A 17420-nucleotide genomic window follows, 5' to 3' on the forward strand; every position below is an offset into this window, starting at 1 on the left:
TTAATGACATATGGACTTGTCGTGGATTGGAGAATGAATTTGGGTACAACTGTATACCAGACTTCTCAGGGCAAACTTAACTTAGACAAGATGGCACCCTTCATTTAGTTGTAGAAGCTAAGTATCATGTTGCCTAAGTAAGATAGGGGGGCTCTGACATAAGGGTTTAGGGAAGAGGCTAAGGGAGAAGGAACATGGATCAGACTAGAGCCTATAAACTGTTCTTTTCCTCCTTTATTCTCAGGGATATTAGTTACTGTCCCTCTGTCAGAGACATAGGGAGATCTAGACATACCTAGGTATAGATCCAGGGGATCATCTGGCCGCAGAACACCCTATTACTTAGACGACTTCCCTTTCTTGGATGAGTCTAGGGAGGAGTGCCTACTTGGACGTCAGAGTACTCATCACGTGAACAGCTTACTCTCTGATTATAATGAAGTCCGGTATTAGTTGTATGTGTTGTATTAAATCAACCCTTGTAATTGTTTAAAGATTAAAATCTAAATTCTGTTATTATCAGACTTCTTGTTTTTGCAAGGGTAACCAGGTTGGTTATCTGCTTATGATATAAAGTAATTAATAGGAACTTCATTTCATGCTCTCCTTTGTGGCATGTGTCTTTGTGTGATGTTAATAGCAGGACCAAGTGCTCCATAAAGGATAACAGTTTCCAGTACACTATTCCTCACGATGATTCCTTAAGCGGCTCCTCTTCTGCCTCTTCATGTGAACCAGTAAGTGATTTTCCAGCATCCTTTCGGAAATCTACCTCCTGGATGAAGATGAGACGGATCAAGCGAGCTGCAACTCCCCCTGTTGAAGGTATCATTCTCAGTATTTTGTTCCAAAGACAGAGCACTCTCTAAAGTTATATATTCAGGTAGCCTTTGTAAGTGGCTCTTAAAGGCTTAAGTACCACACACGTGTTTCTCATTAGTGATTAATTTCTTAATGTGTTAGGCTATCACATACTGTTAGCTTCATGAACGATCCCTCTGTGTTAGAGTGAGATTCTGCTGCTCTTACTCCTTTGGATTTTATCCGCCTTTCCTCTTCATGATTTGAACTTCTTTCCCCTTCTTCTCATTTAATCCTCTGCTGAGGGTTCAGGGGCTGATGTAAGCGTCGTTCTAGGTAAAATTTTCTTGGTGGTCATAGTCTCAAGGGTCCTTAGTAGCCCTTTATTTTGAACAATTCGGCTTCAGTGTTAGGCTCAAACGAAGATGAAACAAAGCACACACTGGCGGAGAACACTAAAAAAAGGAAATGGGAAGGTCGAGCCCGTAAATAAAAAGTTTCATCAACTTCCCGACAACGTCACAGACATTCCTGTGAGGCCCGTGCTTGTCGCTGACCTTTCCCTTTGATGAGTGGTGTTTGGGAGTCAGTCAGGTGGGTGCTTCTTTACCATACTTAGCTTTTTGTCTGTTTTTGTATGGTATTTCAGGGTCAGGTGGAGGAGCAACCAAAGGAAAAAGGAAACCCAGGCAGGAAGAAGATGAAGATTATCGAGAATTTCCTCAGAAGAAGCATAAGCTCTATGGTAAGGGAGTAACTTTGCTAACTCTTTTCTCCCCGGGGCCTGGGCTATGTTGTTTGAGCGAGAGAGACCTTGGGGTTTGGCCCTTAAAGCACTTTTGAACCCTTTGGATTTTCGGGCAAGGCATGGCCTCTCTCCTGCCTTATTTTACTCTCACCTTCTGTTGTGACTTAAGGGAGTCGGTTGGTGAAGGGACTGGGGCATTGGGCAATGAGACGAGGGGGGAGGAGATTTTGGTACTAGAGAGGGGGTAGCAAAGGCAACACATCGGGCTTCAAGTTTCTGTCTTGTGTCAGGGAGGAAGCAACGGCCTAAAGCCCAACCTAACCCCAAACCGCAGGCTCGTCGCATTCGGAAGGAGCCACCAGTGTATGCGGCAGGTACGCTTTTGGTCGGCAGCTCTGTGGGACCCAGTTCTCTTATTCCTACTTTGTTGTTATTGTTGGTGGGAATGCTGCACCAATGAATGCGTTTCTTTAAGGAGACAGGCATGAATGGCATTGGTTTAGAGTTTGGACAGGTCCGTTAATTTTCCCCTCTGCCCCAGTTTATTTAATTTCTGCAAGCTTTAGTTTCCCTGTCTCTGAATAGGGATAACAAAGGCAGTCAGGATTGTGAGGATTAAATGGGATAAAAACAAAACAAAACATTTAACAAAGTCTCAGCCACATGGGAAACACTCAGCAAACTGGCTGTCACAAAACTCAGCATCCCATTATCATCATATGCTGCTGGGGAAAATGTTGCCCGTTGTCAGTTACACCTCCATAAAGCTGGGGAAAGAATGTGGCCTAGTTCTTTAAGTCATTGGGGTTTGCATGTTTCTCAGATGCTTTTTATCACGGGGAACTGAGTAGAAGTTTTAGAAACTCCTCACTGTCCGGAAAAAAAAAATACTTCCAGAAGTTAATACACAACAGGAGTGTCTTACCCACAGAGGCAAAAAACCATTTTGTGAGACTTTTCCTAAGTTCCGGAATTGTGCTTTTTGTTTCTGGAGAATATTGCAGGTCCTATCATGTTCTTTTCTCTTTTTTGTAGGCAGTTTAGAGGAGCAGTGGTACTTAGAAATTGTGGACAAAGGCAGCGTCTCCTGTCCTACCTGTCAGGCGGTGGGGAGGAAGACCATAGAGGGCTTAAAGAGACACATGGAAAACTGCAAACAGGTTAGATGTTTCCTGCACCGTGTTGGGTTTGCTGACCGCTGTGGCGAAGAGGCAGCGTTGTGTCTTAAGGAAAACAGGCTTTGGAGGGTGACAGACGTGGGTTTGACTCTCCACTCGGTCACTCACTAGTTGTATCATTTAGTTAATTATAGATGAGCCTCAGTTTCCTCATTTATATAATAGAGGTAAAATAATTATGACTTTGGGTGGTCCGTGACAGGACAAGAAACAAATAATGCATGCTAAGTTCCTCCCCATGTCTTGACAAATATTGGCACTCAGTAAATGGTAGTTCCTGTTTTTTAAAAAACGAGTTGCCTTCTTTGCCCTTGAGATTGTGACGCTGAGCTTGTGGGGTTTTGAGATTCATTGACTGCTGAGTTCGGGAAATGAACGAGATGCAGACAAGAGCATTTGATAGGACTTTGTGACTTTCTTGTTTCTGTGTTGAGTGGTCTGGCACTGAGCGGTGTTTTTCACTGTAGGAAATGTTTACTTGCCACCATTGTGGGAAACAACTTCGTTCACTGGCAGGGATGAAGTACCACGTCATGGCAAATCATAATAGTCTGGTAAGAGTGTCTTCTGTCCTATACGAGCCTACAGAGTGTTTGGCTGCCTTAGTTGAGTACCGAGAACTCAGTGGAGATGGCTAAGGTTCTGGGACTTTATAGGGTATAAGAAAGAAAACCCTTTTAATAGAAGGCTTATGTACAATGCAACCCTTGTGGATACGTGGGTATTTGTGTGTTTAGGTTAGTCCTGAAGGTTCATATCCTGGGAGGCAGGGGCTTAGAACTCTGATTCTCATTCTCTTTACTTCCCCGTCTGTCTAGACGATGGGGAAAGCCGGAGTCACGTAACATGGACTTCATGGACATGAGCTTAGGTGCTTGCTAGCCCTTGACTCTTCTTTCATTTTTTTTCTGTATCTGTCTTTTCCATGAATTATCTGCTTGTTTGCTTCTCATGCATTCCAGCCCATTTTGAAGACCGGAGATGAAATAGATGAGCCAAGCGAGCGGGAGCGGCTCCGAACCGTTCTAAAGAGACTGGGGAAGCTCCGGTGCATGCGCGAGGTGAGAGCCCCAGGACAGCGACTCCCTCTGCCTGGAGCCTTCGATCCAGTCCTTTCCGTTGCTCTCTTCCATTTGTCCTCCTCCTCCCTCGTGGACCTGGTTCTGTGTCAGCTTGCAGCGTGAGAGTGGCTCCTGCTTTTCCAGGTCTCCCGCACTCATTAATACGTCTTTATTTTCTTTCTTGTCTCCAAAAATTTTTCCCCTGTCCTTGAAGGGGTTTCTTTACCAGCCTTTCTTTGGTGTGACGAAAAGGACCTTAGTAAGCTTACTGTGAGGAACTTTGCTATTGCTGGGTATTTGATACTGGGTGGAATTGGATCGTAAGCTAAGGAGGAAGCTCTGACACAGAAGAGGTTCAGAGTCCTAGTTTGTTGACTGTTGACTGAACGTTGAATGTGTGATGCTTGGTGGTAGACAGAACGGCTGTTGAGGCAGGGACAATAAGGGCTGTGCCCGTGGGGAATGTTGGAGAGGGTCCAGTGGCATCAGAGGGCCTGTTGGTGTGGAATGCCTTGTGGCTTTTCAGTAATGTAGAGATCATGTCAAAAGATGTAAAATTATAGCTTAGGTCTCTCTCCTGTGTTCAGAGTTGCTCTAGTACCTTCACCAGCATCATGGGATATCTGTATCATGTCAGAAAATGTGGCAAAGGGGCTGCGGAGCTGGAGAAGATGACCCTGAAGTGTCACCACTGTGAAAAGCCATATAGATCGAAGGCTGGACTTGCGTATCACCTGAGGTCAGAGCATGGGCCTGTGAGTACTGATTACTTTCCAGACCCCATTGGGGTATATTCTGGGGTAGCTGCTTACTCCCACATCTTGCTGTACACTTTTTTAATAAAGATTTTATTTATTTATTTATTTTAGAGAGAGGGGAAGGGAAGGAGAAAGAGGGAGAGAAACATCAGTGTGTGGTTGTTTCTCACGTGTCCCCTACTGGGAATCTGGCCTGCAACCTACAAGCCTGGGATCGAACCGGCCACCCTTTGCTTCACAGGCCCGTGCTCAGTGCACTGAGCTACACCAGTCAGGGCCTGCCATACATTCTTGGTTCCTCCTTTAGATCCCCATTTAATCTTTGGATACTTTTGTTCTCTTTCTTGTTCTTCGTTTGTTCTCTTATTTCTGCCTTTTGAATATTCTTAGCTTAGAGAAATCAAAGTTCATTTTATAGTCTGGACAGAAGTAAACTCATTATTAATTGTATTTTAAAGCCTAAGGCATTCCCCCGTATTGGAAAACCTCCAGGAACCTGCCCAGATATGTCCCGTATTCCGGTTTTATTGTCATGACTTTGTTTCCTGATTACATTTCTGTGCTCTCTCCTCCTCATTTTCTTTCTAAGTTTCAAGATGTAATTTATACATGGTAATATTCACGCTTTCTGGTGTACAGTTATAAAAATTTTGACAATTACATACACATATGGTCATGCAGCCACTACCATAAACAATGTATTGAACAATTTAACAATTCCCCCAAATTCCCTTGTGTCCCTTTGTAGTTGGTTTTTCTTGCCATTCCCAATGCCTGGCAACCACTGATTTATTTCCTGTCTTTATAGTTTTGTCACTGATTGATTGATTGATTCACCACTCAAGGATATGTTTATTGATTTTAGAGAGAGAGGAAAGGAGGGAGAGAGAGGAGGGCGGGGGGTGGGGCGGGAGAGATATCAATAAGTTGCCTCCTGTACACACCCTGACTGGGGATTGAACCTGCAATTTTTGGTGTACAGGATGCCGCTCCAATCAGCTGAGCCACCTGGCCAGGGTTTGTTTTGCTTTTTTCAGAATGTCATTTAAATGGAGTCATGTAGCATGTAAACTTTTGAGCCTGGCTTCTTTCACTTAGCATACATAATGCATTCATATGTTGGCATGTATCATTAGTTTATTCCTTTTAATTCCTGTCTAGGAGTCCATAATATGAAAATTTCACAATTTGTTTATCTATTTACCAATTCAAGAATGTTTGATTATTCCCATTTTGGAACAATTATGAATAAAGATGCTGTAAACATTCACTTAAAAGTTTTTGTATGAAAATAAGTTTTAATTTCTCTTGGGTAAATACTCAAGAATGGGATTACTAGGTCATATGATAAATGTACTTTTAACTTTATAAGAAACTGTTTTCCATGTGGCTGTGCTGTTTTGCCTTCTCACAAGCAAAGGATGAGAATTCCAGTTGTTAGCATTCTTCTCAGCACTTGCTGCTGTTAGTGTCATTGAATTAATTCTGATAGGTATGTAGTGGTATTTCACTGTGGTTTAAATTTTTAAAAACTCTTTTAATTTATTGATTTTAAAAGGGGGGGAGAGATATCAATTTGGTGTTCCACTTATTTATGCATTCATTGGTTGCTTCTCATGTGTGCCCTGGCCAGAGATCAATCCAGAGGTTGTGACCTTGGTGCATCAGGACGATGTTCTTTTTTTTTTTCAATTTTAATCATTGTTCAGGATGATGTTCTAACCAACTGAGCTACCCAGTCAGGGCTGCTACTGTGGTTTAAATTTGCATTTCCCTGATGATTAGTGATGTTGACCATCTTTTCATGTGCTTATTAGCCATGCCAATCTTTAGTGAAGTGTCTATTAAAATCACTTGTTCATTTTATTATGGAGTTTTTGTTGTCTTGCTGTTAAGTTTTTAATACATTCAAATTTTTTTTACATATTCTAGATACAAATCCTTTATCAGATATGTTTTGTAAATATTTTCTCCCAGTCTTTACCCTTTCTTTTCATTTTTATAGTGTTTTTGAAGAGCAGATTTCTTAACTTTGATAAAGTTTACTTTATATATTTTTTTCTTTTATGGCTAGCACTTTTGTTGTTGTATCTAAGATATTTTTGCCCAACCCAATGTATAATTTTCTACTGCGGATGTAAAAATAAAATCGCAAATACATTGGCTTAAACAACACTGTTATACTATCTCACAGTTCATCAGGCCAGGAGTCTGGGTACAGAACAGTTCGGCTGGCTCCCTGCATAGAGCTTCACCAGGCTGGAACCAAAGTTTCATTAGGGCCACTCCTTTCTGCAGGGTCCAGGGGAGAATCTGCTTCTAGGCTCCTTAAGATTGTTCAAGAATGCAATTGTGGGACCTCATTCTCTTGCTTGCTGTAGGCCAGTTGTTGTTCTCAGCTTCTCAAGGCCACCTCCATCCCCTGGCTCATGGCCCCTTTCGTCTTCAAGTCAGCAACAGTATTGAGTCAATCTCATTCTTTGAATCTCTCCTGCCCCTGCTTCTGTCTGTCACATCTCTTACTTAAAGTCAACTGATTATGGACTTTAGTTAGACCTACAAAATACCTTCCCATCAGCACCTAGATTAGTGTTTGAATAACGGATGGCCGTAGCCTTGCCAAGTCGACATATCAGAAAACCATCACACCCCTGATATGATATTGTACAATATGTTAATTGTAACTGAAAAAATAAATATAAAAACTATTCATATAGCCAGGATCACAAAAACTTTCTCCCTTGGTTTCTTCTAGAAGTTTTATTGTTCACATTTAGGGCTGTTATCCTTTTTGAGTTTACTTTTGTTTATAGCATGAAATGTGGGTTAAGATTCATTTCTTTGCATGATGGTCGCGTTGACTTTGAACCACTTTCACTTACTACAACAGAATAGATTTTTATTTTTTTTACCAGTAAAATACACGTGAAGATGGTGGAGCTTTATGATAGTGATTATTAGCAAGCCGGTAGCTCTTTGATATTTAGAGCGGAAAGGACAGCCGTCATCACTGGCTCTGATGGAAGCCGCTTCTCAGGCTCGTGTCCTGCTGTGTTTCGTTTTTACAGATCTTCTTTCCAGAGTCGGGGCAGGCAGAGTGCTTAAAAGAGATGAACCTGGAGTCAAAGAGCGGGGGCCGCGTTCAGAGGCGCTCTGCCAAGATAGCGGTGTACCACCTGCAGGAGCTGGCTTCCGCTGAGCTGGCCAAGGAGTGGCCCAAGAGGAAGGTTCTTCAGGATCTGGTCCCTGATGATCGGAAGGTAAGGTAGAAACTTGTGTTAATTTTGAAGGATGGTGTCTGATACTGTGCTTATTGCATACAGAAAAATAAATGCACTTGAGTGAGTACCTGATAAACAGTATTTTGCCTCTTTATTCTTGGAGATGAAGCACATCTGATCCAGCTCCAGCGTTTAAATTCATGTAGGTCTTAGAGGAATTCTGTTTCAGAAGCTCCTTTTAGGAGCTTCTTAATTTTGGACCACTTCCGGGGGGCACCTGAAGTCCCAAGTTTGTTTTTTGCTTAGTTCTTGCCTAGTGTGTTTCCACTGTATTAGTTTATATGCAGTAGTTTATATTTAGCTTAGGTCAGTGCCACACACTTGATTAGGGTGTGTTGTCCTGTTTTTTTTCTGTGGCAAAATTACAACTTTCCCCTTTGCAATCAGTGAATATTTGGGGGGAGGTTGAGACTATATAACTAACTTCTGTTTTATCATACTTCTACGCACTTACGTTAGCGTCAGCCAGTGATTCATGCCTGCAGCAGTTATTACTGCGGTGTTTGCTTAATGATGATTTTTTGTTTCCATCATTCATTCTATAATTATTCACTGGAATTCTGTTGTGAGAAAGGGCTGTCCTTTTCTTTAGTAGAGACTCATGGATATTTATTTTATTCTATGGCCTATGATCCAATGCTATTTGCTGCTCAAATTGTCTCGGATTTGGGCATCAAGAACTCTTTCTTTCTTTTAAAGATTTTATTTATTTAGTTTTAGAGAGATGGGAATGGAGGGAGAAAGAGGGAGAGAAACGTCAATGTGTGAGAGACACATCAGCCGGTTGCCTCTCACATGCCCCCATCTGGGAACCTGGCCTTGTAGAACTTCAGAATTACATAACCTGAAGAGTAGGTGTGACGCTTTTGGGGTCCTTTGGAAGCTGGGTTTCTCCAATAAAATCTTTCTTGTCTTGTAGTTAAAATATACTCGCCCTGGGCTGCCTACCTTCAGCCAGGAAGTACTACATAAATGGAAGTCGGATATCAAGAAGTACCATCGCATCCAGTGTCCTAACCAGGTGGTTCTTTCTTACTTATTCAGTAAATGTTTGTCACATGTCTGCTGTTGTTTCAGTTATTTATTCCTTTGTGACAAAGCACCTGAAACTCAGTGGCTTTTAAAACAGCAATTTTTTAATTCACAGTTCTGTAAATAATTTTGTCGGGGCTCAGGGTAGTTGTCCTGCTGTACATTGCATCAGCTGCGGTCAAAGGTTTCATTCATCCGGCATCTCCAAGATGCAGCTAATTCAGCTGGAAGCTTGGCTGTCTGCATGGTCTCTCTTCTACCAGGGTAGTTGGATTACCTGCAGGGTACCTGGTGGTTGGTATTTCAGAGAGTATTCCAACAATACTTAAGTGGAAGCTGAAGAACTTTTAAGGCCTAGTTTCAGAATTTGTTCAGCATCTTTCCATGACATTCTATTCAAAGGAATCACAGGACTAACCCAGATTTAAGCAGAAGTTCAACAGACTCCACTTCTTAATGGGAAGAGTGGCAGAGAATTTCCAGCCATCTTTAAGAAAAAGAGGGGGGAGAGAAACACCGATTTGTTTTTCCACCCATTTATGCATTCGTTGGTTGCTTTTTGTTTTACTGATTTTAGGGAGAAAGGGAGGGGAAGAGAGACAGAGAAATATCTATTTGTTGTTCCAATTATTTATGCATTCATTTGTCGTTTCTTGTCTGTGCCCTGACTGGAGATCGAACCCACAAGCTTGGCATATCTGGACGCCACACTAACCACCTGAGCTACCTGGCCAGGGCTCTAGCCATCTTTAATATAATCTAGCTGTAGATGCAGTACTTTGGGGAGGAATAGATATACAAGAAACAGAAGACACATTTGTACTAAAGAAAGCAAATTAAAAAAAAAAAAAACCCTAACTGTGTAATTTGCTGTTTCTGTAAGTATTAGAAGAAGTGCAAGGGAAGGGAATATGTTAAGCTTTTGTAAACAACTTGTTTACCTCATTTCCTTTTACCTTTCATTGGTTTTTCTTCTTGCTTTTGTGGTTTGCCTGTGAATTCTTTTCCTGTTCAGCTTGTGTTATAATTTTTTTTTTACTTTAAGATTTTATTTACTTTTATTTTAGAGAGGGGGCAAGGGAGAGAGAAAGAGAAACATCAGGTGTGAGAGATATATTGATCAGTTGCCTCTCACACGCCCCCAAACTGGGGACCTGGCCTGCAACCCAGGTATGTGCCCTGACTGGGCATCAAACCGGCAATTTTCGGTTCACAGGCTGGCGCTCAGTCCACTGAGCCACACCAGCCAGGGCTGTTTGTGTTATAATTTATTGGACTTTCTCCAAATGTAGGGTTGGTCAGTGTCCATGACCTGATTGCTAAGAGAAGGCTGCTGTTTTGTATAGTCTTCATGTTATTTTTTCTTCTTCTTTTTCAGGGTTGTGAGGCTGTCTACAGTAGTGTGTCTGGCCTTAAAGCTCACCTGGGCTCTTGTACTTTGGTTTGTACCTTTCTGAACTATTATCTTAACATGACTTTTATCTTAGCATGCCCTTTAAAATAGTCTGACACAGAAGAGACTTCAGTTTAGGTGAACAGCTAGCTGTCCTGTTTTCCGTTATCTTCAGAGGCTGGTTTAGTTCTTGATGTCCCAGAGAATCTTGTTCTGTTATTGGGTGGGATGCCAGGGTATGTCCAAGACACAGAAAAGGCCAACATAGCCTTAAGTCATATCAATTAAAGAATTTGGAGAGAAATGTGTTAGTTCTGAATCCCTACCAGAGATTTAACTTCTCTCTCAACCTCTCCCACGCTGGACCTGCTCTGTCTCATTGGGCCTTCAACTTTTGAGAATCAACTTACATGTACCTCTCTGGATCTGTGAAGATCCTCTAAACAAGCCTATCTGAACTACGCTCGTCTCTGAAGATGGGAGGTGGGATCCCTGGGTGTCACGGCTAACAGCCATTCACCTCACTGAATCTTTTCCACGTTGACCCAGGTGCTCTACAACCCACCAGCCGTGGGGATTACTGCCACTGTCCAATCCCTTTCAGAAGTATCTCCTTACCCAAATGGAGCACCATGGAAACCTAAAGCTTCAGGAGGGGAGAGAAGTGTCAGTTCAAGGCAGCAAGAGGGTTGTAGGCATCCAAACCAGATCTGTCCAGGAATGCTTAGGAGTTTGTCATCTTGATTTTAGCTTCTGAGCCCTTAAGCTTTGTATTATAGATGGTAGTCTTCTAATTCTGGATTTCCAAGGTGCTCTTTGCAGCAGGGGATAGATACAGTGGGAAGAATTGTACATTGGTGCCCCTTGTGAACCTCAGGAGCTTGATCATTTTGGGGGAGGAACCAGAGAACCTGAAGTGGAGTGACAGAAACAAGAGAAGATAGGGAAATGTGACACATCACATAATAAAAGTAGGATTTTGAGTCATGTGGAATGGGGTGGGAGGGTTTGGTGTAGACTCGCACTACACCAAATGGATGGAGTTACAGTGGCGATGGTCTGGCCCAGCTGTTTTTTCTAAGTATATTACTGTTTTGGATTCTCTTTTCACCTTTGCTGACGTAGAATCCCCTTTTCATCAATGACAGTCCCTACACAAGGTCTGGGTGTGTATTCCTAAATAATTATCTTTACCAATAATACTCTTTTCTTTTAAAATAGGGAAACTTTGTGGCTGGAAAATACAAGTGTCTTCTATGTCAAAAAGAATTTGTATCAGAGAGTGGTGTCAAGTATCACATCAACTCTGTCCACGCTGAGGTGAGGATCCTGCCTTCCCAGAGATTGTGTAATTCCGTGGATTCCGTACATACTTCCCGCGAGGGGCGGACTTTGCGTCTGTGTCTATGGGCGAGGACTGAAAAGGGAAATAAAGGGGTTACCGGAGACGTTGGCATTAAAGCCTGTTAAATCAGGTGCATGTGCACCAGGCTGAATTTACACTTCTGGAATTCTTATTTCACAGCAATCTCTGTTCTTCTGTTTTCAGTATTGTCACGTCTTTGAGCAACCTGGTTTTAATGCTGTTTAAAATACTGCCTAGAAACAAGTGTAAGGGACATTGAGACATTTGGGGAAGTTTGAATAGTGAGTATGTTAAATAATAGTAATGTGTCCATGTTAATATTTAGAAATGTGATGATTGTAGTTACACAGGAGGAAACACTTGTTTTTAGGCAGGTACATGTTCTTAGGTGGGTGAATATTTAGCGATGAAGTAGCGTGCTGTCTGCAATTGCAAATGGCTCAGCACAGAGAAGGAAGGAAGGAGAGAGATGAACAGTGGTACATCTCAGTGCTCATTAAACTGTGGTGACCTTTCTGATGGTTTGTAAATTTTCAAAGTGAAGAAATGAAAAATTCTATGTTCTGCCCTAACCACGCCTTTTCCAGTTCTCCCCGCACCCCTTCTTTACCCTCGCCCACCGCCACTGTGTTTTGACTGGATAGTGTTTCTGTTTTGCCTCTGTAGGACTGGTTTGTTGTCAACCCAACAACAACCAAAAGCTTTGAAAAGCTAATGAAGATAAAGCAGCGGCAGCAGGAAGAAGAAAAGCGGAGGCAGCAGCACCGCAGCAGAAGGTCCCTGAGACGGCGGCAGCAGGCTGGCATCGAGCTTCCGGAGGAGGCGGAGCCCAGCCCTAGAGGAGGGAGAGACCAGAGGAGGAACAATGAGGAACTGCTAGTGTCCACCTCCTGTAAAGAACCAGAGCAGGAGCCAGCGCCAGCACAGTTCCAGAAAGCGAAGCCCCCAAAGACTAATCACAAACGAGGGAGGAAATAGGCAGGCAGCGTGAACGCGCCTCTAGGAGAGCGGAAGTGATGCTGTTGTCACAGGGACCTGGGCTGGGAGGACCGAGTCGTGGGCTGAGTGAAGAGAAGTCTGCGCTTTCAGCTGTTTGTGTAAAGCTCTGACTTTCACTCTTTCCTCCTGTGTAAATTTCACTGTTTTCCCTACGTATTCACTTTGACAATCCCTCTCCCCAACCCTTTTTGGTAGGTTTTCCTGCTGTTCGTCTTTGGAGTCCATTGTTTTTCTCTTAGCTTGCCCACAGAGCTCCCTCTTAAGGCCGTCTGTAGGCCCTGGTTGCCCTGTACAAGACTAAGAACACTGCTTGTCCTTTCCTTCCTGGGGTGTAGAATGTTCTTGGAAGGTCCATTGATTTAGTAGTCTCTATCATCAAGTTTATAAAACAATTCCAATTAATTTTTTAAGACAATACTGATTAATCATTTTGTATTTGTGCTATTACAAGCCTAGAAGCTAGAACTGTTGTCACTCGTGTAATAAAGTTACCCAGTCTCTTTGGGAAACAAACTTTATGGAGGGCGTTGGTTCTCTCAGTATGGTTTTAGGATTGAAAGAAAGAAAATGGGCTTAGGATGAAAAAGCGAGAACTTCCCTACACTAATTTCACTGGGAAATGCTTTGTCTGTCCCAAGTAACAGTGACTGACTAGACCCACAGGCATGACAAGCTGCCTTGGGAGGAGTGTGTCCTGAACATGAAAATGGCTGGAAGGGGGAAATTAGAAGAAGCAATAATTACTGCCTCAACTTTCCTGGGGCTTGAGGCCCCATCTGCCATTATAATCTGCCCTCCTGAAGCTCGTTTTCCTTCCTCAGTTTTATGAATTGGGAACTACCAGGTTGACTGCCCCTAATTTTTTTGTTACGGAATCCTAGTGTTCCTGGTAACGCCACTGAGACTGGCAGCCAAGGTGCACGTTCCATCGCTCCTGGACTCAACCTCACTCGTTAGTCTGTACCCTGCTGAGTCCTCATCCCTCCCTCTAGTCAACCTCTGTCTGAATTTTCTGAGAATATTGCCCTCTATCCTCTTTTATACGTGTTCTGTCGTCTTTAATCCCGAGACTTTGACACCAGATGTAGATATTTCTCTGGAGTTGGAAAGAAAAATTTCCTTTTCTGTACCTCATGCCTACCTGATGATGTCGAATGGGCTGTTAGATAATTGTTTTGAAACAGGCAAAGGACACGGTATATCCACTCTGCATTTTCATTGGCACTTGCGCATTTAGAGCCCTTTCAGTAGATGAGGATTGTCAGGGAGGAGAAATGAAGAAGCTGTGTTAATTTCTGGTGAGTAAGACTTGGGAAATGTTTGTTAATGACAAATAAATGACTCTCAAATTGATGTTTCGTTTTTCATTGACTTCCGACCTGCTACTTGACTCCTTGCTGATACAGTATATGGGCGTAAGAAAATGGCTAGAGATGGTAATGAGTTTGAAATAAGTACCAAATGCAGTTGTCTTGGTTGTTCCTCAGCCCCCACAATCTGCTGGCTAAAAGGAGTAATTGGAGATTCAAGTGGTAAGCATTAGCAAACTTGCCCAGTCTCACATGGCCCTTACAGGCACCCCTTTTTTCTTCTGGGGCTGACATCAGCAGGACTCAGTACAGACTATCCTGATCATACTATTTATTTGAGGTTTTAAGTTTTATTAAAAGTTCATTAGCATAACAAACTTAAGTTTGACAATATCAGATAAGGTTGGGTTTTGGAGCCATGAACTCTGATGTGTGATTTGGAATGTGAATTCGTACAATCACTTTGAAAAGGATTTGGCAGCATCTCCGGTACAGTTGAAAATAGGCCCTCAGACTGAACAGTCTCGTTCCCAGGTATGGACAGAGAAACTCCTCTTGCTCAGGTGTACCAGGGGACGCAAACAAGTGTGGCTATTGGAGTTCAGTTCATAATAGACACTGGAAACAACATGTAGTGGAGACTTCTGCTGTCCACCAAAATCTGCTCTCAGCTTGCAAAATTATAGGCTCATAGAACAAATGGCTAGACTACAGTTCCCAGCCCTTTACTCCCCGTCCCCAGTGGGGAAGGGGTAGCCAACTTCTCTCCAGTGGAATGTGAGTGGACGTGATGGTGTCACTTCCAGGCTAGAACTTTGGAGTGAGTGTATGTCCATGCTTCCCCCTTCCTCAGGTGCAGATGACAATGGGGCTGTAGGATGTTAGAGCACAAAACGGAGGATGGCTGACTCTGAATCACCCCCGGAAGGGCTACTTGTCAACCTGGAATATCTATCAGATGAATATACGAGCAAGAAATAAATGTCCATTGTTTGAGACATACATTTCTGGGTCTCTTTGTTAGCTTACTCTAATTTATATAACCCAATTGTCCATTGTCAGGAGAAAGGATAAACTGTGACAGTCATACAGTGGAAAACTACAGCTATGAAACAAGGGCTTTTTCATCAAGAACACATCTCAGAAATAACATCTGGGGAAAGCAAGTTACTACATAACATCAAGTATACCATCTGTATAAGGTTTCAAAACACGCAAAAATGCTCTCTACTGTTTATGGATATACAAAGTATACAGTATATACAAATATGTTTATATTTTAGTATACATAAGCATAGTATGAAAACATGCACCAGAATGATAAACACCAAATTGAGTATAATGCTTCTGGGACCCTGGACTACAAGTGAATTTAGAAGGTCTTATTTCTTAAGGTGGATAGTGAATTTGTTCCAGTTTTATATTTTTTGTATGTTTAAGTATTTTAAAAATCAGTTAAAACATATTCTTCCTACCTTTCTTTAGAGGGAGTACTTTGGAAATTTTTCTTCTGCTTCAACTTAACCTTTGCTCTCCCCTCGCCATGTAGTTTACTCTCCCCCGTCTTCACTTCCATTTCTACCGCCCCAGGTGGAGCCATCACCACCTCTTGCCTGGACTGCAGTAGCTTCCTGATTGATTTCCTTCTGCTTTTCACTGGCTTGGATACACTCCACATGACCATTTGTAGTGAGCTTTTAAAAATTATAAATCAAACCTCATTTACCTGCTAAAGGCAGACAAAAAGTAGATTTGAGATCTTAGTTGACGAACCTGCTGCTCACTAGCCAGGTACAAAGTGCCTTTATCAGATGATTCATCTGTTAGTCGTCCAGCTCTCAGAGGCCTCACTCTGAGAGGAACAGCCAGAAGCAGTACACCAGATCCATTATCTGGAATGGCAGGAATTTAAACTAAACAGATAAGATGGCCGTTCTCCACCTCCGGAGTTAGATAATTGGATCAGCTATGGCAGTAGAAGAACTAACTGTGGAAGAGTAAGATTCCAAACTCTTATCAGCCTTAGGTACATATTTTCCTAGAGTTTTTGCACCCAGAGAATAGGGCTTCAGATTTGTCCTGGGTACCATGTTTTTCAAGTGCTGTGTTTCTGTATTTTCAGCTCATGAACTGAAGTATTCAGGTTAAGATAACAGCATGTTATCTCAAGTTATATTTTCTGCATTAAAACTGCAGTTTCATTATTTGTATACAAATACAAATAATGTATTCGTACATCAGTATAAGAAATGCATTTGTACAGTCTTGTAAGAAATGCAGAATAAAGAGAAAAGTGATGAAATAGAAAATACACTAACAAAAATAAAATCAATGGATAAATTATAATCCAAGTAGCCTTTTATTTTTTAACAAAAACTTTAGAGAAACTACATATTTAACAGAAAAATTGTTAAAGCTAGAAGTTAAAGGTACATTGAGGGAGAGTCTTTTTAATCCAGTACAAAGGAATTAATTTTACATATGAATAAAACTAAATTCAAGAATATTATTTTTCTCCCTGGCTGGCATAGCTCAGTGGATTGACCACAGGCTGTGAACCAAAGCATCACAGGTTCAATTCCCAGTCAGGGTACATGCCTGGATTGCAGGCCAAGGCCCCCAGCAACCTCACATTGATGTTTTTCTCTTTCTCCCTCCCCTAATAAAATCTTTAGAAAATATATTATTTTTAAGTTTTTCATTACTGGCAATTTCTGGAAAACATAATATTGATTATATTTTTCCACAGAGGAGCAATGTTAAAATATGGGGTTATATGCCTTTATAAGGATTCACCATTCAAATAAATCACTGATCTAAATATCAATATAAATGCAAAAAACCACCACAACCACCCTACTCTAAAAGTCTACACTAAAATAGTATTCCCAGTTCTATTAAGTAAGTATAAATGACATGTGTTAATTACAAAAGGCATTTCGTTACTATTAAGTGCACATAATGGTAAGAAAATGTAATAGGTGGCCTAAAACTAAAGTATTTAATGTATTTAAGTAATCTTATCATCTTAGACTTGGGCGTGTGGCTATTGAAATTGATGGCCTACGACTCTAAAAAGTCATCAAATATTTAAAAACTTTTTTCTCGATACATTTCCCTAAAACAAGCAGAGGCATTCGGCCACCTCATTAATCCTTGAGCTATTTCTCCACAGAAAATATTTTCAAAAGTAAACGTTGACGTAAGATACGCTCCCTTTATCTTCCCTTCTCAATGTACTCAAAGCTCAAACTGTAAGGGCTGGACTGTTTTTCGCATCGTGGGAGCCCTGCCCTAGGAGTCTCGTCTGGTTCTCCTCCATAACACACCTTGACTCTTCCCGGACCCAACCACGCGACGGTGGGATCGTTCCCTCCAGGGCACCGCCAGCCCTCCCAGCACTTCCCCTTCCCCCGCAGGGCACCCAGTGCGCTCCCGAGCTGGGCGGGACAGGAAGGTGCTCTGACTTCCGTCGCTCTTCCCTTTCTGAGCA

General features: G+C 42.1%; 1 protein-coding gene and 1 long non-coding RNA gene across 4 annotated transcripts in view; one reads left to right on the forward strand and one right to left on the reverse strand.

The window, feature by feature from the left end:
• Window positions 1–13970, forward strand: part of ZNF512 (zinc finger protein 512) — a 26209-nt gene extending 12239 nt beyond the window's left edge. For 2 of the 3 annotated variants that reach the window (XM_036027785.1, XM_028515535.1), the window contains 12 exons: window positions 644–825; window positions 1451–1546; window positions 1840–1923; window positions 2585–2709; window positions 3195–3281; window positions 3690–3788; window positions 4376–4543; window positions 7615–7806; window positions 8747–8848; window positions 10238–10300; window positions 11474–11572; window positions 12285–13970. In XM_036027785.1, the coding sequence (XP_035883678.1) occupies window positions 644–825; window positions 1451–1546; window positions 1840–1923; window positions 2585–2709; window positions 3195–3281; window positions 3690–3788; window positions 4376–4543; window positions 7615–7806; window positions 8747–8848; window positions 10238–10300; window positions 11474–11572; window positions 12285–12596 (1609 nt within the window). In that variant the 3' untranslated portion in view covers window positions 12597–13970. Of the gene's footprint in view, window positions 1–640; window positions 826–1450; window positions 1547–1839; window positions 1924–2584; window positions 2710–3194; window positions 3282–3689; window positions 3789–4375; window positions 4544–7614; window positions 7807–8746; window positions 8849–10237; window positions 10301–11473; window positions 11573–12284 lie in introns of all 3 variants that reach the window. The other variant, XM_028515533.2, reaches the window with a different exon arrangement.
• Window positions 13839–17411, reverse strand: LOC118501042. The gene is made up of 2 exons (XR_004903608.1): window positions 17352–17411; window positions 13839–16057 (listed from the first exon to the last, which is right to left on the reverse strand). It is a non-coding gene; the product is annotated as an uncharacterized LOC118501042 (long non-coding RNA).
• Between the last annotated feature and the right edge of the window lie 9 nt (window positions 17412–17420).

This window comes from Phyllostomus discolor, chromosome 6 (assembly GCF_004126475.2).
Source record: "Phyllostomus discolor isolate MPI-MPIP mPhyDis1 chromosome 6, mPhyDis1.pri.v3, whole genome shotgun sequence".
NCBI classification, from domain to species: domain Eukaryota; kingdom Metazoa; phylum Chordata; class Mammalia; order Chiroptera; family Phyllostomidae; genus Phyllostomus; species Phyllostomus discolor.